This window comes from Mytilus californianus, unplaced genomic scaffold (genome assembly GCF_021869535.1).
Source record: "Mytilus californianus isolate M0D057914Y unplaced genomic scaffold, xbMytCali1.0.p SCAF_4, whole genome shotgun sequence".
Lineage (NCBI taxonomy): Eukaryota > Metazoa > Mollusca > Bivalvia > Mytilida > Mytilidae > Mytilus > Mytilus californianus.
The window spans coordinates 88692662-88716190 of record NW_026262690.1 but is presented as its reverse complement, the minus strand read 5'-3'; the positions used below and the strand labels follow the sequence as shown (position 1 = coordinate 88716190).

Genomic DNA, 23529 nt, shown 5'->3' with positions numbered 1-23529 from the left:
TATAGGGGTTTCAATTGGTTCATGTTTGTCCGTCTATTAGTCCTTCTGTTCATCTTTCTGTCTCTACTTCCATTTCACTATCAAGTGTTCCTAAAACCAGAATTTTGGGAAACTTTCACAGGTAACTCACAATATTTAATTTTAGTCCTTGTATGTCTTTTTTTTCACCCAAATGATTATTCTGTTTTACTTTGGCATAACACAGACTTTGTTTTATCAGCACACTTCAGTATATTGTACCTGCTTCTTCTCCTAAACCTCATATTAGAAATTTTTGAAACTTTATCAGAATCTTATCCATATAATGCCACTTTGACCTATTATTGATTTCTTTCATATGAATTAGTTTTGAGGTTTCCATAAAGAAATCATAGACTTTGCCATTGATGTGTGGGGCTGGGGTATCATTTGTTGAGCTTTGCTCAAAACAACTGTATGTTTAGGCATGTTTTTTATCAGTCATTCTTTTACTTATGTTTTTAGTTTCCCAATTTGTATCTTCCCCCCTTTTTCAGACAAGTTCCTGGTAAATCCCCTTGACATAAATTTATTAATTAAACGTAATAATACATTTGTCATACAGCTTTTGTATACAAGTCATAAATATCTTTGGACTAATTTACCTAAATAAAAGTACTGTTAGTACTGTAAATTATATGATTCCATGCACATTTCCATAGAATTAATTACATAATATATTTCAATTAAAAAAATTAGTTCGAATGACATATATTTATCCTAAACTTGTCTTGTTCCATGCTATAAATCCTATCTCTGTGTTACATGTCTCGTAAAAGTTCCCATTTTGTCTGTAATTTACATATTGAAATCTTGTTTGCATGCATTGATTGTCTATGACAAGTTCAAGGTTCAAGGTGCAAGCTTATTTAGTATTGCAGTTTGATGCATGTTTTATTCATAAGAAATTTTGCCTAGGGAAATATGATTGAAATAAATGTTGAGCGTAGGTTATTACTTGTTAATATTAATACCTAAATTTTAGGGAAAGAAATTCATGTCTCATAAATTTGATCGTAATTTGATAACAACAAACACAGTTGCCGTATTTTCCAATTTTGGCATTTATAATAGGCTGGATTTTACTCCTAATATTCAATTTGCCAGACAGGGGTGCTGATAATAGAATAATGCAAGCAAGAGATAATAGAAAAAGTTGATATTACAAAGTTTTTGTTTATGTTCTTCTATATAAAAGTAAGAAGATGTGGTATGATTGCCAATAAGACAACTCTCCACAAGAGACCGAATGACACAGAAATAAACAACTATAGGTCACCGTACGGCCTTCAACAATTAGCAAAGCCCATACTTAGTCAGCTATAAAAGGCCCCGAAATGACAAATGTAAAACAATTCAAACGAGAAAGTGGAAGCACTTCATTCTAAAAATGTGCATACAGACAACCCTTTTACAACCCTATAAAATTACTAAAAGAAGCATTCAATACTTATAATTACATTTTTTTGCAAGGATCATGAAAACACGATTTCTATCAAGTTTTTCTCTTATTTACCTGTGCACTTTATTGTGGAAGCTCATGTCATTATGAATGTTACATTTCATTTTGAAATGAAGGTTAATTTCAGAATGACGCGAGATTGCTGTTAGCCAATCAAAATAACGTATCATAATGAAACATACATATGTAATGTAATTATAACCAGTTATTTGTTTTGATTTAGTGTTTCAGTCTGCTGCAAGTGTTTTATTTTGGTAAAGTTTCTTAAAACATTCCTTCATGGAAAAGCATATGAGGATGTTATATAGATATGGATTATACAATACTTCTAACCATTGGACTGTTCTTTCATTCATTACAACAACTATTCTCAACCCTGCTCAAGGAATAGCAATTACACTTTTATTGATTTTAACTTTGAGATTTCCACTGGCAGGACATACTGCAAATGTTCAACTGCTGTTTGATATTTTATCATAATTTGATGCCACATATATTATTTTATTGTTTTATCATGTGATGACCCAGTTTAGAAACTAACTTAGTTGGCAATACAAATTGTTGTGGTTTCCTGCATAGCAATAACTGAACTGTAAATAGGGGTATATAACTAGCTGCTATGCCTAACTTGTCATTTAAGTTAAACAATTGCTTGGATATCAATTAATTTCATTGAGTTCTTTTCTTTGATATTTGTTATGTATCTATGGATATCAATGAAACTTATATGATATGGTTTTTTTTCTTTTATTTCATTTATATTTTCTGAATTCTTTTCTTATATATATCTCTTATTCATAAGTGTGAACTGTGGAAATAATTTATTTGATTTTCTTGTATAAAATGACCATTTATAATATATTGTTGACTAGGAACCTCAAAGTATGATGAACTCCTACTGACATTATCCATTAATGATAGAGTCAAATTTGAAAGGTATAATACAGACACCTTTATAAACACTTCTAATATTTTGAAGTTTTTTATTGTCAAAATTAGTTTCTAAATTGTGTCACCACATGATAAAACAATAAAATAACATGTGACATGAAAAACTCACCTGTGGATGTTTCCTTTTACCTGTTCATTACCTGAGCCGTGTCATCTAGTCTAGATAAGGTTAAGTTTAACATATAACACAGTCAGTCGTTTAAATCATTGGACTGAAGAAACTGTATTCACTACTTTTATTTTCACTAGAGAGCAGATATAATGATGCTAATAAGAGTAACATTTGATGTTAATTAGTTTGTGTATTGCAGGATTATTACCTTAATTGGATATGAGCCGAGTGAAGTTATAGGAAGGACAGCTTACCAATTCCACAATCCACTGGATGCTGAAAGAGTCAGGCTCTGTCATTCTAACTGTAAATATAAATTAAAACAAATGTTACACTGTCAGGGTGACCCTTTTGCATTACTCGTATTGCTTTTTTTAATGCTGTCAATATATTTTAAAATGAAAAAAAACAATCAGTTTCACTTTCTCCAAGTTTGTAAACTTTTGGAACTTTAATAAGACTTTTGTTTACACTAAAGCTCATTAAATTGCTGCTCAGAGCTTTTGGATACATTAAGTTCTTAAACAACAAGTTCAGAGCTTATTGTTTGACATAGCTGATAAACATACCGCTCAGAGCTTTATGTTACATTAAGCTTATAAATATACAGCTCAGAATGAATCTCTTAAGCTTACTGTTCAGAACTTTTTGTTACATTAAGCTCATTAACATACAACACTTAAATTGGGTAAAAATGTTTGCTTATTTCAAAGTTTCTATGAAATGTAATCTTTCCAAAGTGCAGAAATTATTTGTAGGTAAAAGCTAGGCTTGACTGCATGGATCTGCTGAACAATTTATATTCATAGACCAGATTCATAGGATGTTAGAAGGGGGTTGGGATGGAAGGGTAGGCTGCTAAGTACAAAGTTAGGGTATGGCTAAAGGCATCATCCGATACCTTTAAAATTTTAGATAAAACTTAGACAGGCCTGTGATTCTGAATTTGGTTATTGCTTGTCATCAGCAACCTTTTTAACGCTACATGTTTTAAAATTTTATTTTTATATTGGGCTGTCAAAACTGTTCCAATATTTATAGCTATATTACAAGTTTTAACCGAAAAATAACACTATACATTTTGTGTGTCTAAAGCAAATTTCTATATGTACCATCATTAAGAACGCTAAAACCTGAACATTTGAAAGGTAAGAATATATAAAAACTTAACTACTTTTGGAACTATATGACCAGAAGGGACCTAAAAAAATACACAAATTAGTTTAAGGTCAACTTTGCCAGAGGAATTTGGATTCTTAATTTCGTAATAATTTGTCAATTTATCAACATGTAAAATTTCTTTTAACAACTGAGTAATTTCAATTAACTGTAATAGATTTAACACTGATTACTTCCCTGTAATTTGCACTTTAATTTGGCATGAAAAATGGCATGATTCAGTGTATACACATATTTCATACATATCAGCTTTGAAAGACAGGCTATGACCAACATTTGAATACTTTGGCTTATTTTTCCCAATGCAGGTCAGGATTATCGGTACTTGTTTTATTAATTTATTACTTTCTGTTTATCTTACCAATGGAAGAACTATAAATTAGTTTTAAAAGTCTATTCTTCTTAAATTTAATGGTGGGAATGCAACATAAAAAAAAAAAAAAAATGAAATGAAACATGAACTAGTTTGTTTACAATATAAAATGAAAGTTTTATAATTTTGTCATAAACTTTTAATATATTATTGACTTAAATTGTATTTTTTTTCTAAATATGTATGTAAGTCAAAAAAAAAAAATTACAACAAGAATAATAAATTAATTTTTACTGAAAGTTATATAGGAGCACATATGAAAGCTTGACAGTTTGGAAAACATTGTAGAAGTAAAGGTTTTATATGATCATTGGATCCACTTTACTATAATTTTGCTCAAAAATACAGTTTTGCTTAGTTGTTTTTATATTAAATTTAAAAAGAAATATTAAATCTAAAAAGAAATAGTCACTTCAATTGGAATTTTGTCTAAAATATATCTAGTCAGTTTTGCTCTGGTAAGAACAAAATTTGCTTTAGTTGATTTTACTAGAGATTTACCTTAGTTCCACTGCAGTAATTTTCAGAAATAAAGCCAATTGTGGCAGAAACTTCTTGTTTTCCACTTTATTTAAGAAAAGCAAGAAATATGTTTATTTAGTTTTATTTGAGGAGTTCATGGAACATTTTTTTTTTTTTTTAAATTGTGTAAATTTAATCCTGGTCTCAATTCAGTTTGTCTTGTTTGATGTTAATAAGTGTTTTTGAAATACTTATTGCCCATTTAAACTGCCCTTATTTTTGTTCTGAATTCTATTCCCATGAGATAAAATAACAACACATTTTCAAAGTTTTTGGACTTAAAATTTTATTTTTTTTTTATCTGGTTTGTTCTGAAGATACTGTTTGCATAGTATGGTTATGAACAGGTATTGTAAGATTCACGTAGGATGATATCTTATGAACAGGTATTGTAAGATTCAGGTAGGATGATATCTATCAAAGCAATTCTTTTTCAAAAATATCTTACAGCTGAATGTTTATTTTGATGATTATTTGATAGGTCAAAACTTGACCCAAATTTGTATATTTGGTGTAAAATGATGTTTAGAGGCCAACTCTTACAATCACATACTGTAGGAACTTTCTCTAGAGGGACTAACCCTCATAAGGCCTCTCTAAAGAAAGGCGTCCCTTTTAGAAACATGTTTAATTGAATTATACATAAGATGAGTGTTTGTTTAGTAATTTGACCTCTTGCCTTTTACCATCTGTTTTATATAACCATGTTCCCTCTGCTTTTGTCAGTTGAAAAGGGGACTGTCAGAAATTAAACTATTAATATAAATACACACTAAGTAAAATTTAGGAGGCAATCTTCTGCTGCATGCTTTTTATTGGTGAAAGTAATAGGTTTAATAAAACAATAAATTATTTTGGTTGAGTGTTTTCGTTGGACAATTTAACAACATTGTAAACATTTGTATTTTGATTATGTAATGTAATAAATGAAAAAAAAATTAAGATAAAGTAGAACTTGTATTGAAAACTATGTAATAATATTATAATCTGGTTTGTCCTGAAGGAATCAGTTTTGTCTTGTTGTTTTTTGGGATAGTTCAGTGAACTTTTTATGTTTTAAATATAAATGTTGTCTTGTTTTTCTTATCTTATTTAGATATGAAAAACCTTATCCTAGAATTCGCATCTCATTTAATTTTTATGGTTAACCTCATGTTTTGACTTGAATCCTATTTTTGGTGGTTATAAATAAATTTATTTCCTTGATACCAGGATGTGCAATGATGTTGTATTCAAAATAAAGTTAAAGTTTGCGGTTTGATAGTAAAGGGTCTATGTGAAATGCACTTGTATAATAATAAGGAGATATGGTATGATTGCCAATGAGACAACTATCCACCCAAGTACAAGTGAAGTGGATGTAAGCAATTATAAGCAACCGTACTGCCTTCAACAATGACAAAAACCCATACCATATAGTTGGCAATTAAAGGGCCTGACATGAAAAATATGTCACAACTCATTGTTGAAGGCCGTACGGTTGCTTATAATTGCTTACATCCACTTCTTTTGAACTTTAATGGATAGTTGTCTCATTGCATTGGCAATCATACAACATCTCCTTATTTTTAAACCTATTGAAAATTGCATGGTTTCATTGAAGATGGTGGAAAATTTAGATGTATGCTAATTTTGACATCATTAAAAGAATGCTGATACAAAATTTTGAAACAAAACTACCAATTTCTTAACTTGTCATTGTTAAAGCTATAATAGTGACAGATACATTGTTATAATGGCCATTATAAATTCTAATTTGAAAATCAAGCTAGAAAAGCACAGCAGGGGTGTCACCAAATACCTCCATTTGAATGATTCAGATGTCGTATATTTTGACTTCATCATCTGATATCAAAATGGCTTTCAATTTTTTTTCAGTGCATTATGTCTTAATTCTCGAGTGTCGTTAAAATCATTATAAACAATATTTTAAAGCATTAGGAGCAAATTGGATGCTATGAAGGTATTATTAATTTATGCATAGGTACCATTTTTGAGAATTATTTCATGTTTCACATATAATCTTCGACACTAGTATAAATAACAATATGACTGCAAGAAAAAAAAGTTGATGTTCTTTTTGAAATTGAGTTTTGAAATTAAATCTTATACAAAATTGCTCTGACAGCCATTTTTGGGGACTTGATGTGGCCATGTACAGAAAGTCTCGAAAAATACAGCAATCTCAGAGGTCAGTTTTGCAGACTACCAACTTTCAAGATTCAATAAGCAACTCTATCTTTTTTGTATTAAATTGACAACCCTTGAAAAGAAATGTACCTTCCAAAGTTGTAAAAATGCAGAAGAAAATAAACATTGAAAAAAAAAGCCCCTGACTGATTTAGTGTCCTTAGCTTGTTGACATTTATATGTTATTGTACCATTTACTTTACGATTAAGTATGATGTTGTATTAAATATGATATACCTTTATACGTCGTAAATACCTTGACAAAATGGTGGTACTTCACCCACTAAATAGTTTGAAGTGAATTAGAAACAGACAACCATAACAAGCCCTTTAGGCAATTCATTTTCACACCTTTTGTTTTTACGAGAGACAAGTGTTGCGGCACAAAACGTTATATCAAATTATTATTAATTTGATTTATGTTTTTGCATTTTATATGTACGATTCATAGTCATGTCTATAACATTTCCTCTTGGGCTAAAAATAAAAGTTTCGCTGTTTTTATGAGTGTTAAAATATAGACAAAAAAATATCCAAAGATGCTTCAGGATTCAAATCTGCATAATGATGTGAGAGATGGTTAAGAGAAATATTGATCAAGGCCAGGGGGGTTGAGGTCATTAGTATTGCTGTACTTATTTAGACTTTAAACAAAAAATGCTATTTGAGGTTGAAGGTTACATGAATATTTGATGAATATAGGTTATATGAATAAATAATGAACTTTTTCAAATTTGAACTGCTGTGTCATGAAAGAAGTGTTAGTATAAAACTAAGAAGGTAAGGTTTGTCTGATTGCCAACGAGACAACTAAAGGACCGAGATGTAAGCTATAGGTCACAACATTGCCTTCAACAATAAGCAAACCCATACCATATTGTAAGCTACAAAAGGACCTTGGATAAAGTGAAACAATACAATAAAAGATAACCAACAGCCTTATTTCATTAGGCTTTATATAAACTGAAAAACAGTAATGGCTGACATCAAACAGCTAGTATGCACTAAAGGCTCCCTAGCTTGTTACGGGTCTCTTTTTTAATGATAATTGGTAGGTATAACAATTTAAAAACCAGGCGTTGTGAAAAATGAGAATTGTATAATTATTTAGTCCAAATAAAACTTTTTTCTATACAGGGACTATATGTGGAGAAAAAGACTTAAGAGCTGCATACAATGTGTTTGTTTGTTTGTGTTTGTTTGGTTGTTATTGTATTTTATTATCAATTTATTTTGAAAAAAGGGGGTGGAAGGGATCATTCTGTCTGTTCTGTCTTCAGTCTGTCTAAGAACCTTGTCAGTGGAAACTTTCTCAAGCACTGGTTTAGTGCATTTGAATTAAACTTGACATATTGAAAGTTTACCAGATGTTTTCATTGTTTAAGGGACAGGTTACTGTATATCTTGTGATCTAAGCTTCACAATACTTTAATTTGATCTTTATCCTCTTGTCTTGAAGAAAAATTGTTTGAATACATGATGAGACAGCTAATATAATAATGTACTATTTTGGTAAATTATAACTCTGTTGCCACAGGCTATAGGTTAAAATAGGTCATGGCTATAGCCTAAAAAGTTATCAAGTTATTATATGGCTAGAAGTCTAAGCCGTCAGCTATACTTGAAATTAAAAAATCTGTAATTATGTTAAATGAGTCATTTAAATTCCAAATATAGAAATTTTAAAAGTTCAAGTTTCTATTTTCGTCCTCAATGTTACTATTTTTATCAGATATAACAGGAATCCCCCCAGAGGTATTGAGATGATTTATCAGGTGTACAATAAAATGGAATGGTTTGACGGACATTAAGTACTAGTAGATAATATCAATCTAAACAAAAATCAAATTGTATTCTATTGTCCTTTCATTGGCCTGTCCTAAAATAAGGTCTTGTCCTGATATAAGGTTATAATTCAAGCTGGACAAAGTCAGAAGCTCTTTGTGATGAGTCTGTACTGGATTTTTGAATGAAAGATGAATGAAAATAGGAGGATATTCAGTATCTCTTTTCATGATTAAGTTTTCTCTCTCTCCTTTTATATAATAAAAAATGGATCAAATGTTGTATTGCTTGCATTTAATTATATTCTTTTTTTTATTAATGATAAGATGAAAAATACTGAAATAATTTTCATAATTAAATTATATTAAAAGTACCTTGTCCTTAATTAAGCCTATTTGAGAACTAATGTAACCCCTTAACAGACTTTTTTGCCTTTCATATATCTATAAGAAGTCTATTTTGGTGCAATTGTGTTGTTGGTTTGTTGTCTCATTGACATATATATATCCATCAATATGAACATAAGGGTCAGACAGGGTTAGATTTGGGTTAGTGGGTTAATTGTCAATAAATAGTCACTGAAGCAAGTACTATAGAGGGACTATCTTTTTGCTCCTGTTTTCACTTCATACAAAAGGTTAACAACACACATAATACACAAGTATTGCTAAAAAAAATATGCGAGACTTATAGATTATCGTAGGTCTTATAGATTATCGTAGGTCATCTCAATGAGATTGATTTTCTGGCTTGAGCCGGTACGGCAAAAGTGAGAAAAGCAATCGAGTTGAGATGACCAATGATAATCTGTTTATTGCTATTTTACCTATGATTACTGGTAATTTTATTGACAACGGCATGTGCGCCCTTAGTTTCTAGCGATCATTTTTCATATCACTCTACTGTGCTGAGAAAGGAAATTATCAGTCAGTAAGATCAAAGGAAAATTTCGTAAAATAGCGATAAAACAAAATATTTCTTCTTTTTACTTTTTTTTTATGCTTTTCAATTTTTTTTTCTTTCCTAATAAGGCCCAGCCGCCTCCACCAAAAGTATATTTTGCCAATTGTAATAGGGGAATCAACCATACAACTTCAAAAAGAACGTTGACTTTGAAGAGAAGAAAATTGAAATAATTATCTCTCTTTCAAAATTGATTAGTCTTCTTCTTTTTGGTAAATCAAAATGTGTCCATGAATAAGAAAGAAAAATCTAATGACAGTATTTGGTAAGAGTCTTCAATATGGATATTAAAAAAATTTGAAAACGTGCATTTTGAAATAGAATAGTTTAATGAAGAAATGATTTGGAATGGATGTACAAATCTGAGAAATACTTGACAGTTGCTGATAGGTTGATCTTCAGAGATTTCATATCCTAAAGAGGAAGATCTAGACAGCTCCTACTTAAACTTATGTCATACTTATTGATATTTTTGGATAAACGCTACATATATTTATGAATTGTTTTTAAAGGTCAGCATCTTCCTCTGTAAAAAGTTTTTATTCCGAATGAAATTGATTGTAACGATTCTTTAGTGTTTCTATCATCATTAAGATACTTGTTTTCCATTTACATTCCAAGTCGGAGACTTATGATGTCACATGTTTGAAAGAATTTGAATTCTAATCTTTTATTCGACAATTTCTACCATTGTGCAGTTTCCTAAATGTCAGACTTCAATATGTTTGCCAATCTATATTGTTCAATGTACCAAAAATAGAACAAGAGATAAAACTACCAACATATAAATTAATGGTGTGATGTTAGGTATTTCGTAATCATCATGAGTTTGTTTACAATTTATTCAGTAAAAGTGTATTACATATGGTCGATTTGGATTTAGTTTACGACTGATAAATATTTATAAGGATGATATAACTGTCACACGCTTGAGGTTAAGTTGCATAAAATGACATAAGTTTTACTTAAATACTAATTACTTAGCAATACACAGGTTATAAATTTATTTTTATTTCTATTCTGCAATTGCCTCATTTGTCAACATTCATCTTGGTTAAATGGATCTATTGTTATTTCAGGTAACATATTCAAAACAAAACACTTCAAATTTCTATACGTAAAATTCCAATTCTTCAGTGAATCTTTCTGTAAATTTTAAATGATTAGTTTATGGTATGTCATGAATAAAATGTTTGATGGTCCATGCTGGTGTCGTATGCAAAATGTCATATACATTTGAAGCACCCATGCCTCTTTGTACTTTTCATCTTATGATATATCCAAAATTTAATATGGGCCCCTTAATTAATTGGCAATAAATAACCAGCATATGTATTAAAATTGTCAAGGAGGACAAGCAATCTTTGTTCCAACTGGAATATTGTTTATATACACGATTCCAACTGGAATATTGTTTATATACACGATTCCAACGGGAATATTGTTTATATACACGATACAACTTTCCCAACTGTTACATTTTAATTTGACTTCTGTCGCTGTTATTCATCTTGACAGTTACTGAAAAAGGTTTCCTACTGCTCTGCATTCATTTATTTTTCGTGTCTACCATTTTTCTTTGAATGAGAAAAAATATTTAATTTTTTCGTGAATACTTCACATTTCCTTGTTTGGACAAATTCTATATGCATATAAGAAATTTCAATTTTGTTGAGTTTTTAGGTTCCCTTATACCTACTTAATCTATGAACATAAGTACCCCACAGAATTGTGAAGAATCCCCAGTATGACCTTAATATAAAAATTATGGGATGTGTTATGATTGCCAATGATACAACTATCCACCAAAGTTCAAATAAAGTGGATGTAAGCAATTATAGGCAACTGTACGGCCTTTAAGAATGGCACACTTTAGAAAGATCAAAATAGCCTAGGATTACTTGAGTTGTAGGATATACTGATACATTGTATTTGCTTTCAATTAATATTCTTAGAAGTTTTGTTGGCAGTAAAATCTGCTGCCAATTTCCTAGAAGTTGTACCTGCAAAATATAGGTACTACAAAAATGTTCTTGAAGTTGCACTTCAATAATCTCCTGTAGAAATCTTAAAAGTTTTATAATTGCAGTAATGAAACTGCTGCAAGTTTTTGAAGGTGTTGCAGTTATTCTTGAAATTGTACTGGCACTACAAACTGCTGCTAAAGTTTTTGTAATTGTACTTGCTGTATTTATTAATCAACAGCAAAAATAACTGGTAGGATCTTTATACTGTTACTGTGATGCATTGTCTTACAACACTGTAGTATTATTATATAGTTACCATATTATAACTACATACAAAGGAAACACTTAATTTGAAATGAAATCAGAAAAATTAATGATTATGCATAGAAGTTATACAATATTAGTGTTGTTAAGAAAAATAGAATTATTAACATTTTAAAATGCTGATGACATTTATGAGATTGAAATTCATAATTGCATTTTGTGCAGTTGTCTGTGACACTTCTTTCACAATTCTCTGTGACACTACTTTCATATGTAAAGTTTGTTTTTGCAATTCTTCGATGTCTAGCTGTCTCAATGACATGTGTCTTATTACTCCTCTTACTTCTATAAACAACTATTCATTTATTGACGAAAATAATACTTGCAAAAAATGTCTTCAAGCACACAGGACAGTGCTGTCCTGCGGTACTTAATTAGACATCCCTGGTAAATAAAATCTGACATTAGTAGACAGAGTATTAATTAGCAGTCAATATTTAGCCTCTAATTCAGAATATTAATTAGCACTTCATATTTAGCCTCTAAGCCCATTCATGATTGTCTTTTCATCAGTGACATTATGTTGTTCAAAAATTCAATCAGACCAAAAACTTTATTTAATAGATCAACAGCTTAAAAAAATATATAGTCAATCATTCCATTCCATTCTCCAAATCATACAACCAAAGTAAAAAATACATGACATTAGTTTCCCATCTTGAATACATTTCTTACTTTATTATTCAGTATCAAATATTTGTTCACAATTTGCAAAAAAAATAATCTACAAGTGCGCACACAGTATATATGTACTCATCTCTTAATAGCCTGGAGAAGTTTTATTATAATAGTATAACAAAAACATTTTTTTGATGTGTGTTGTTATTGTATATTTCAGTAATAGTTCAAGGTTCGTCAGTCAGCAAATATTACAGATTCGTTGGCAAGAATTGTGATTGGGTGTGGATGCAGACACGTGCTACGATTATTTATAATACAAACAACGTTCCACAGTACATTGTCTGTATGAATTACATTATAAGGTATGAGTTATATTTATGTGGGACAGATCTGATAAGTGTCATATTGTTCTGGTACAACAGTGACCGTAAGGGAAATGGCTTTCTCGTGATTTATTTACAAATTAAAAAGAAAATTGATGGACTGGTTATAACCAGGTGTTAATTAGTGGGTGGACAAATGCATACATTTTTGTTATGAATGCATTTAATGTATGCCACCTTTCTCTAAATTTAAAATTTGAAATGATAAAAAATTCAGAATTGTTTCAAATATGTAAGGAATATTAAAGTTTGATTATAGTTTTATTGACCAACTGTTTCTATATTGACCCTGGTAGCTGTATAAGCCCCTAGTCTCCAAGGGTCAAGGGTCAATACAGTTGAACAGGAATCTTTACTAGGGCCAATATAGAAACAGCCAGCTTCAAACACTTTTATCAAATAATTATTACTCTTCAAGTAAATTAAGAAACTTACTGTTAAGCAGGTACAGGAAATCATATTTACCCTTTCTTAATCACGATACATTTTTGTCAATATTGATGAGATTTCTAATTTTCAGTCTACATTAGTATTTAATTTATGCTAATTCAATTCATTTAATCTTGCAAGCATAAAATACCAGTTAAGAATAAATCAGACATTTGACCATTCTGTTTGTCTGTGTTCTAGTAGTTTTTGATTGATGGAAACGAAACAGTAGAGTTGATTGGAACTGCTACTCGGAATGGCTGCGTAATTTTCTATTTCAAATAGTTTCAATATTCAGAACTTAATTTAAGATTTTTCATGACATTTAAAGTAAAAAAGTATGCTAACTATATGCATCGAAGTAAGCCCAATGTTTGGTGAGACGTAAAAAGATCTGCAACCGAAAACCTGCTTCAGGGCAATTTGTTTTTTCTCATGTTTTCACACCTTTTTTTTGATGCTGTCATGTTACATTTTTAAAATCCAAACTTTTAGCATTGATTATGCATTAAAATGTTTACATAGAATCACATCAAAAACACCTACAACAACATAAAAAAGTTTTGTTACTGTTCCATTTTACATACATGAGTCAAGTGATTACGTTAGAAATCTATGCAGTGTTTGGATCAACAAAATGTTGTTTGCATGTGAGAGGGATTGGATGGGGTGATTTCTTTTCATTATTTAATTTTTTAGACCATTTTATTCCATCTTTTTTTTTTTTTTGATTCTCTTTATATTTCAGCACCCCATTATTCTATTCGTAATTTTTTTGCCTATTTTTCTCTATTTTTCTTTTTTTTTTGTTCCTTTATTCTTCACATTTTTCTCATTATTATCCATAATGTAAACCCCATCCAAACCCTCATGTAAAATTTAATCTCACAAGTAATGTCACCTTATCATAGGTTTTCAATAGGGTGAGGGGGTCAAAATAGAAAAGTGTGGTCAAATAGTTTTAAGTGGAAAATTGTTATAAAATCTTTCCACTTCGGTAAGTCTCCTGTGTAAAAATCTAGACAGGTGCATTGAGTAATGTCAGGTAATTTGACTCTTTTAACTTCCAAGATTTGACAGAGAATATCTTCAAATTCTCCTATTATGAGAGGGGGCTTGGTGGCTGATTTGTCTAAATATTGGAACTACTGTATCACTAGCTAGTCAACACTGAGACTGTGAGTTTGAATCCTGCACGTGGCAGGTGTGCTCGACTCCAATCTTAATTGACTAGGATTGTCAGTTTTCCTACTGAAGGTCTGTGGTTCTCTCCTTGCACTCTGTCTTCCTCCACCAATAAAAACTGAAATGGCACAATAATGTTGAAAGTGGTGTTAAACACCAACCAATCAAATCAAAGGATGTTGATGTCAAATTATACGTGTTGGCTTGAATTTATCTAAAGAAACTGATCAATTGCATGAAATAGACATGATTGTCTGAATGTCACAAAAGCCATGCTTAGAGTTTTAAAAAAAATGGGCATATCACTTTATAAATGTAAATGAGTCTGAAGTGCTTTTCTGGTTTAACTTTCATCATGAACACTCAAAGCTGAATGTTTAAATGCCAAGAATGTTTAAGAAATGAAACAGTTGAAGAGCTATAATCCAAAAAGGACTTTAAAATAATAGCCAAATCCTTCAAAGGTCAACTGTTGCAGGATTTTTTAGTATGATTCTATAGAGACACAAAGTTCAAATCATATATATACCGGTATATATATCTATAAAAAAACAAAATAGAAACACAAAGTTCAAATCATATTGAAAAACAAAAAAGGAACACAAGGTTCAAAATATATTGAAAAAAGGATAGAAAAAACACTAAGTTGAAATCATTTTGAAAACCAATCATAGAAAATGAAAAGTTTTTTTCTCCTCCATACAATGTGAATGGCATTTACCGACCATGCGAGACCCTCATGGGTAGTCAAGGTCATTAAACACCCCATAGTAGTGAACATCAGATACATCATATGGCTGTTGCACTAACCAATAAGAATCCTAACATTAAGTGAAATTCATACCTACTGTAAATTTAGGTTCTTGAGTTATAAGTACTTAATTTATTGTTTTTCCTAATTATAAAATACATTGTACTCCATTTCATGTCAGTGAACTGCATGACAAGTTCAGTACAGGTGTTTGACATAGTAGCAGTTTAAAGAGATTAAACCTTGCCATTAGTGACTCCTGCCATTTTTTTCTAGCCTTTTTTCAACTCCCATCATTATTATTCATGAGACTTGCTTTTGAGATGAAAGTGCTTATCTAGAAGTCATTGAAATGATTTGTTAAGGTCATTAGCTTAGGTCTTGTCAAGTATAAGTTTTTAAAGTCAGAAATTTGAACTTCTTGACTTTTTGATATAAAGTTTTTTAATTAGAAATGTTTTACGCTGCGAAAACTATCCCTATCCCCAAGTGCGTATAAATTTGACCTAAATTATATGACTGATCTTATATCATTCATTTTATGTTTATATCTTTGATATAGCCTGTTTGGTCTGATGAGGCATAAAATTCCAACAATCAATCAATTAATTAATCGTTGCAAATATTTTATTTAAACTTGAAAACTGTGGTTTTTTAAAGTCGCAAACACCTAAAATACACAAATTTACAAAACAGAAGCAGAGCAGAAAATCATGCATTAGTTGACCCAGTACAGGAAGCGAAACCAGTAAACTTTTGATTATTTAAATGTTAGGTGTGAATTTCTCACCATAACTTAAAAACCTTCCTTTGAGGTATCATGTCATGACATAAAATGTATATAATAGTAAAAAAAAGAAGATATTGGTTATACATCATAGAGACAGCAATGCAACAACACAACATCTAAAAGTCAGCATCCAGTCTGTAACAACAGACTGGTTTGTTTACAATATGTCGCTGTAAATTGCTCTGAGTCTATAAAAGGCTGTGAATAATTTTAACAAAGGTTTTGAAATATCATATATGAACACCAAATTACACAAATGAAAAAAAAACCAAATATTATATATGATGTAACAAAAGACTATATCTGAGATGCTGTTGTTGTTTCCAGCAAAATTAAGACAAAATTGGTTCTTTGGTGTCAATATAAAACCTTGTATGCCTCATAATTATGCTGTTAAGGGAGGGGCAGAGAGGGGGGGGGTTAGGAAGTGGAGGTCTATTTAGAACATGGGTTATGGTCATTTATAATTGTATGTCCATTTGATAAATGCAAAATTAAAAAAAATGAAAGTATGTAGGTTGTAGGGGGTTCACAAAGTCTGGCCCTACCCTCCCAGACTTCTAGATAAACTTTTAAATCTATTTCAACACTAAACTAAAACTTATAAGTACGTATCACTCATTTATATTCATAATTAGGTGATGTGGTCATAAGTAAGTGATGTGGATTGAGGTAAAGAAACTGAAATAATAAACAAAAATGTGAATGGGTGTATTTTCTTTGTCTCACTGACTATTTTGTGGCCTGAAAAGATGTTTTAAGGTTTTAATGCAGTTTCTGCTGTCTTAACCTTATTTCTTGATCTTATCTATAATTATCTTCAAGAAATGGTTGTCAAAATTCTGCGGATTCATTTAATTTCCATGGTTACCAACTTTCTTAGATTGAGGGTAAATTGGATTTCCCTAGATACAAGGTTTCATGGTTTTGCCAAAGTCTGTATACAAGTTTATTAAAAATTTGTAATAGACACTTGAAGTGGTTTATAAACCCAAGAAAGTCATGGGAATTAGTATACCCCATGAATAATAATGAATCTATAGTAGTCATAAAGGGACATATTTTAAAAAATTGCATAAAGCGAATTTACAATATTTGTGCCTGAAGTAAAATTTTATAGAAATTGAAAATTTTATGATAGTTTTATATCTAGGTCAATCATATGCAAATATATTCTTAATAGAAGGTCTGTTATATCTGTTTCATGTGTCAAAGAGCATTGTCTTAGACATTAATAAACAAAACAGATTTTGCTGGTACAATGCGGTGAAAGAGCTTAATGTCATTAGGTTGAAAAAACTTCTTTTGGGTTGGAATATATGCTTATATAAATAAGTGCATTTTCATCAATCATAGCAATTTAGACTACTGAACTTAATGATATGTAGTGTAGTAATTAGGCCACTAAAATTCTTATTTTGGCATGTCTTTAAATGCAGCCTTTGTCATTTATTTTATTAATTTTATTCAGAAATTGATTTAAATTTCTATTGCATAAAATAAAAAGTTCACTTTGAAATTGTACAGAAAACCTTTCAACAGAGGCCAGAAAAAAAAACAAACTCAAATATGCCCTAACAGAACTGATCAGTGTCTTAAGTGTATCATATGTGATTCTATTTTTAGTAACTAGTTCTGGAGTGGGGGTATTGCTGGGTTGTGTTTACTTATGAGTATATTTGTATTGAAAGAATTTCACTTGTGTTTAAAAAGCCAAAAATACTGGCATTGTTAAAACTTTCCTATTTTCTCATACAATTCATTCTATTTTCAGTGAAGAAGAGGGCGTTCGAGTATTAATGGAGGAGGACAAAGATTGTCTTAGTTGTACTGGAGTAATGGAAATATCCAGTAAACCTGTCAAAGTCAAAGATTCTTCAAAGGGAGATAACCCTGATCACCATAGTGACAATGGCTACCACAGTAGTTATAGCCCTTATTCTAGTATCAATCCCAGTCCATTGTCAGAAAGTTCAATGAGTCATAAACAGTTTGAATCTGATGATTGTGGAGTAGGTGATACAAACGATGACTTTCCAATGAGTGTTGTTCAGGAATGTGCTAGTTCGTTAGACCCAGATGGTGCTGACGATGAAGAAATGATAAAATTCATTGAAAGTTTGGATAGTGAAAGTGACATGGCCAAAAATATTCAACAGTTAGCTGAAAATGTTCAGTGGAATAGGGGGCATTCTTCGCAGGTAGCTTCCTCAAAAAAGAGATCTCTTCAAAGAATTAAATCCTGTCCACAAGTTTTGTCTCTACTTCCAATAAACGATAGTGACGTAGATGATCAACCAATTCAATTCACCTGTAGGCCGTCAGGAGGTGGATTCTTTCAAGACCCTGCAAATCAATTCGAGAGTAGCAATAATCCTGGCAATAACTTTGAAATTCCAAAACCAGGACTTTTAAACATTCAAATTGGATCATTTAATGATGGCAATCTCGTTGGCTCGTCAACTTTAACTGAATCATTACCAAAAGAGATCTCAGACTTCTGCATGCAATATGCTGAATCAATGGCAGACATTCAGTCACAAGATGTCATGATGCAGTATGGACATGACAGTTTATTTCCAGACTTGGAGGGTCTACATGATCACTCTGGTAGAATTGGTTGTCAATCAATGAACGGTAGCGGTATTGCATCACCTGGTAGTCAGCATTCCTTCGGAAGTCCACAACCACTTCAAAATACACAAACAGTGATATCTAATACACAAACTGTCATACCAAATTCACAAACAGTGATACCGAATTCACAAACAGTCATACCTAATTCACAAATAGTGATGATGAATGGACAAACAGTGTTGCCCAGTACTCACATAGTAATATCTAATACACAAACAGTGATGCCCAATACACAATCAGTACTGATCTCTCAGTCATTACAGCAGAATCCAAATTTAGTACAAAATACACAGTCAGTTTTACTGAACTCGCAACCAGTGTTGTCAAATACATCACAACAAATGTTCCAAACTAGTCCACAATATTTCAGTCGTAACTCAGACACTCCAAACTCGTATATCTCAGGCTCAAGTGTTATGAGCCCACCCCAAAGCTATTCAAATCTAAATAGCCCAATGTCAGTAGAATCAAACATTTCTAGCCCACAAGGGGACTTTTCAAACATACAAAGTCCAAACCCCCAAGCACATGCTTGTACAATTGGCCTTAATAACTTGACAATGAATTCGGTCCGATCCCCATCACATAACTACATGCCTCATGTGAATCCACCCCAAAACCAACAGAATTTTGTGGGCCATAGGATGAACGGCAACTTGGATAGAAGTATGTTGGTGAAAATGAACAGTGGAAATAATATGTCTCAAGCAAATATTGGGAATCACATAGTGAACAATCATGTGAAAACAAATGGCCATTCTTTGCTTCATAATGGCACCAGTCAACAGGTGTTGTCTAGAATGGCGCCGCCTGCAAATCAACAGAATTATCAGCAAAATAAAACACAAATTAATACTACTCAGATGGCTAGTGGCAGAAGTAGTAGTACTAGTGTTGGACCTCATTTTACAGCTAATAATCCTTCAAAGGGTTTACGTAATGTTAAGTCCATGTCGGAACTTGAAAAAATGCTTAGAGGATATTCTCCACCATTTTTACAGGACAAACAAAATGGATCTGGTTCTGCAGAATCCAGTTGTACACTTCTACAGCAGATGCTAACTGGAAAGTTATCAGGGGAAAAATACATCGCAATGGAAAAGCAAAGACAATTAAACGGTGGAGTTAGAACTTCCCATAAATAAAAAGAAAAATGAAAACCTTTGTAAATACACATATCATATAGATATATTTATATACACATTATATTCATATACATGAAATGTTACCATATGTATGTATACCCATGTAAAACCATTCCATGCATTGAAATTATTTTATTAATTTGTTCATATTTTTTCTCTATTGTTTGATTAGCTTCAGGGAATTATAACATGGTTATCTGGTCAAATTCAGATTTTATTTATATGAATTTTTCATAGATAAGAATTTTATTTAGGGAAATGAACAGCATTCACATTCAATTATTTGCAATAAGAAACCCCAAAAATGTTCTCTAACTTTAATACCAAGGGCAGATAATAAAGTACCATCCTATATGTTACAATAAACCATTAGATTTTATGGGCACATTCATTTTATGAAGATAACATGGTATTCAGAATTAAGAGTATGGCTAATCCTGATTGGTCATTATGAGCACCCGTTATTTTTTATTATTAGAGACTTAGTACACTCTGCATTATACCAAAGGCAAATTAATATATTTTCCTTAGCCCTAACGGAGCTGATATGTCTATTCAACGGTAGGATGAGACACATGTTTTTAAGTGCAAAATTGATAGGCAAGGGAGATAAGTACAAATTACATTAAGAAAAGCAACGGGAACCTATATTTTTTGGACCAAAAAATACTGTCCAAATAATTTTTCTTTAATTCTAGCAAGGTTTCGTTAAAAAAATTAACTTTCTAAAGTCTGTATCTCAAAAAAGGCTATCAATGTCGCCTATGGGGAAATTAATTGTTTATTGCAATCTTTGGATGAAGGTCCAAAGGGAGTGAATTTGAATTATCTCCCCTAGGTTACATTTTAAAGGATGTTATTAAAACAGACTTATTTGTTAACAGCACCTTTGCATTAAGTTAAGCAAAGTGGCCTTATGGCAAGGTGGAGAAATGACAATGCCATCTCATTTTGAAAAAGAAGATTACCTGTGTAAACAAATTTTATTTTATTAGATAAAAAAATTGTTTTTGTTGATGAACACAAAACAACTATTTCACAGACACTCTTAATTTGTAAAATTTTTACATTACCGGTAGTAAGGATTTTGTCATTTTAAAGGAAATTGTGTATTTATCTGTTTTCATTTTGACTCTCATTTTGAATTTACCGAAAAAAATTTAAGAATGAAAATTAATAAAATTGTTTTGAATTTTCATTTATTAAAATAACATTCAAATTACCTAAATATTATAAAATACAGGCTTTCATTACTGATACAGCTAGTGATTTGTTTGTTTATTTTTCCTTTTTTACATTAAAATATAAGGTTTGGTTGGAGAAGTTGAAAACTGAATAATTGGTTAAATTCAAAATAAGTTGTTTATTTGATTAAGGCATGTAACAAAAGCCTGGTAAAACTGGTTTTAAATGAACTATGCTTTAACCAGAAAGCTGTGTACACTGAGACCAGACCATTAATATTTTTCACTAAATTAACCTTTTAAACTGAATACCTGTTTAATCTGAACAAAATCTTAAGTTTAAATGTGTTTTAAAACCATATTTAATAATCTTTTACAGGATAGAAACTTCCATGCCCTTCTTACCTTTCTAAACTTATTTTTGATGAAAATTTTAATGAATTTATTATGCTGTTACACCTAAATATAGAAATGATATATATTTGTTATACATTTACAACTAAATTTGGAAATGAATTGTGTTGTTAAAAGATACACAAACCTTGAACATTTTTTATACAAACTTGTGTAGTTGACATCATCCGTCATGCAGGCCTTATTTGTTTCCATAAAAAGATTAAATATTTATGTGAATGAAAATTGTGTATGAACATATGTATGAACATATTTCAAACATGTTAGTGCTATCAAAGTGGATAAATATTTTATTTAATATTTATTTCACAAAAAGTAAATGTTCAATCCAATTTTTTTTCTTGTTTTTTTTTTTTGTAATGAAAACCTTTACAGAAAAAAAGATGGTTGAACACACAGTAAATGATTACTGTGGATTCATTTTTATTCGTTGGGTACCAATTTTCGTGGATTTCGTGGGTACAGGTAAACCACGAATTTAAATGTTCAACGAATTACACATTTTCAATAAGTTTGTATGCAGACTTTTGCAAATCCACTATATCAAATATCCACGAAAATGCAAGTTTTTCTCAATCTATGAAAATTGGTACCCTCGAAAATTTATGAATCCACAGTATGTCAATTTTAATTTTCTTTCAATTACATTTAAGTTATTTACGTTCTTGGCTTATGCATCAGGCTATGTTTTTTTTTATAGAAGAAATTTCATGCTTAGGAGCATGCTCAGTTTGACATCTATGTAATAAATGCACCTTTTCCCCAAAAAATTCACTGCAATATTCATTTAAGATATGACATTTTCTTCATAGTTCTGTTTCACATGATTTGAAATTTATTATGAAAAGGCCTGTTGTAAATTTTGCAATATTCTCTCATTTCAAAACTGCTGAGTCAATTTTGTACTTGGTACATTAAAAATACAATGTTACATGAATTAAACTGCTTCTTATACACCTTATCGCTATTTGTCCGCCATTACTGGACATCACAAAAGTTCCCGTATAATTTTGACGTCATAAAAGAAAATATCTGACGCCACAATGGAAAAGTGATTGTTGTATGACGTCAAAAGTTCAAGCGGGACAGATTCTCGGGTCAAGCGGGACAGATTTCCAAATAGCGATAAGGTGTATTGAATACAATAAACTTGATGTGTTTGTATTAAATATGTACGATGTTGATTTTATTATGAACCTGCATGGCATTAAACTTTTTATGCTAATCCAAAATCCAAGTCGGCTGCCATTTTAGCATAGATTTTTAATAGAACTTTATGAGTAGTGTTACATTTTTGTATCATTTTACTGGTCAACATGGTCAATTGTAAATCATACAAAACATACTGGTTTGACATGTTTGAAACAAACCCACTTTCTCCTCTAATTCTGCATGTGGATTTTTTTTGTTAAACCTATTGTGTTAGAATTATAGCAGAAATTGTTTTTGGTTTATATAAATGAATGACATATGACATTGTATGATAAGATCCACTATTTGGAAGCTGAAATTGCAAAAATAGCAAAATTCTATGAAAATTGAAAAATTTGACCTGAAATAATCATTTTACATTTTATCAATTCAAAAAAAAAAAAAAATGTTCAACAGACTTGTCAATTAAAATATTTTCTTCTCATCACTTTCTTTTACAATAAATATAATTTTGGAAAAAGCTGTTGCTAAATGCTAAATTTTATTGGCAAGATCTCATTATGATGATATTTTGGTAGTTATTGCATTTTTCTAATGTCTTTTTGAAGGCTTTTAGCAGATATGTAAGACAAATTTTTAAGAATGTAGACACCGATATCTGACAGACTGGTGTTTTGTGAACATCTGAAGAATTGGTTTGATAGATTTATAATACTTCTCATTTTCGAATTCATGATACCAAAATGTATGGGCTTATCATATGGTCTGCTTCAATATTAGCCAGAAAGCATTAACATTTTTGTATTAACCTAATTGCAAAATGAAAATTACACATTATAAATTTGTTGCTTCGGAAGGTCTTTTTTTCTGCAAAAATAACAGTATTTTTTCATACCCATATTGATTCAAATGATGTAATGATCTTGCCCAGAACATGATATATATTTTGCTTTGTTTTAACATTGACTGTGATATTGTTTATGGAAATTTGT

At 30.7% G+C, this 23529-nt stretch overlaps 1 protein-coding gene across 1 annotated transcript in view; it reads left to right on the top strand.

Annotated features, from left to right (window-relative positions):
* LOC127738869 (aryl hydrocarbon receptor-like) overlaps nucleotides 1-22739 on the top strand; it is a 109372-nt gene extending 86633 nt beyond the window's left edge. The window contains exons 9-11 of the mRNA XM_052250324.1: nucleotides 2743-2849; nucleotides 12685-12829; nucleotides 17780-22739. Coding sequence (XP_052106284.1) covers nucleotides 2743-2849; nucleotides 12685-12829; nucleotides 17780-19787 — 2260 coding nt within the window. The 3' untranslated portion in view covers nucleotides 19788-22739. The remainder of the gene's footprint in view (nucleotides 1-2742; nucleotides 2850-12684; nucleotides 12830-17779) is intronic.
* Nucleotides 22740-23529: the final 790 nt, after the last annotated feature.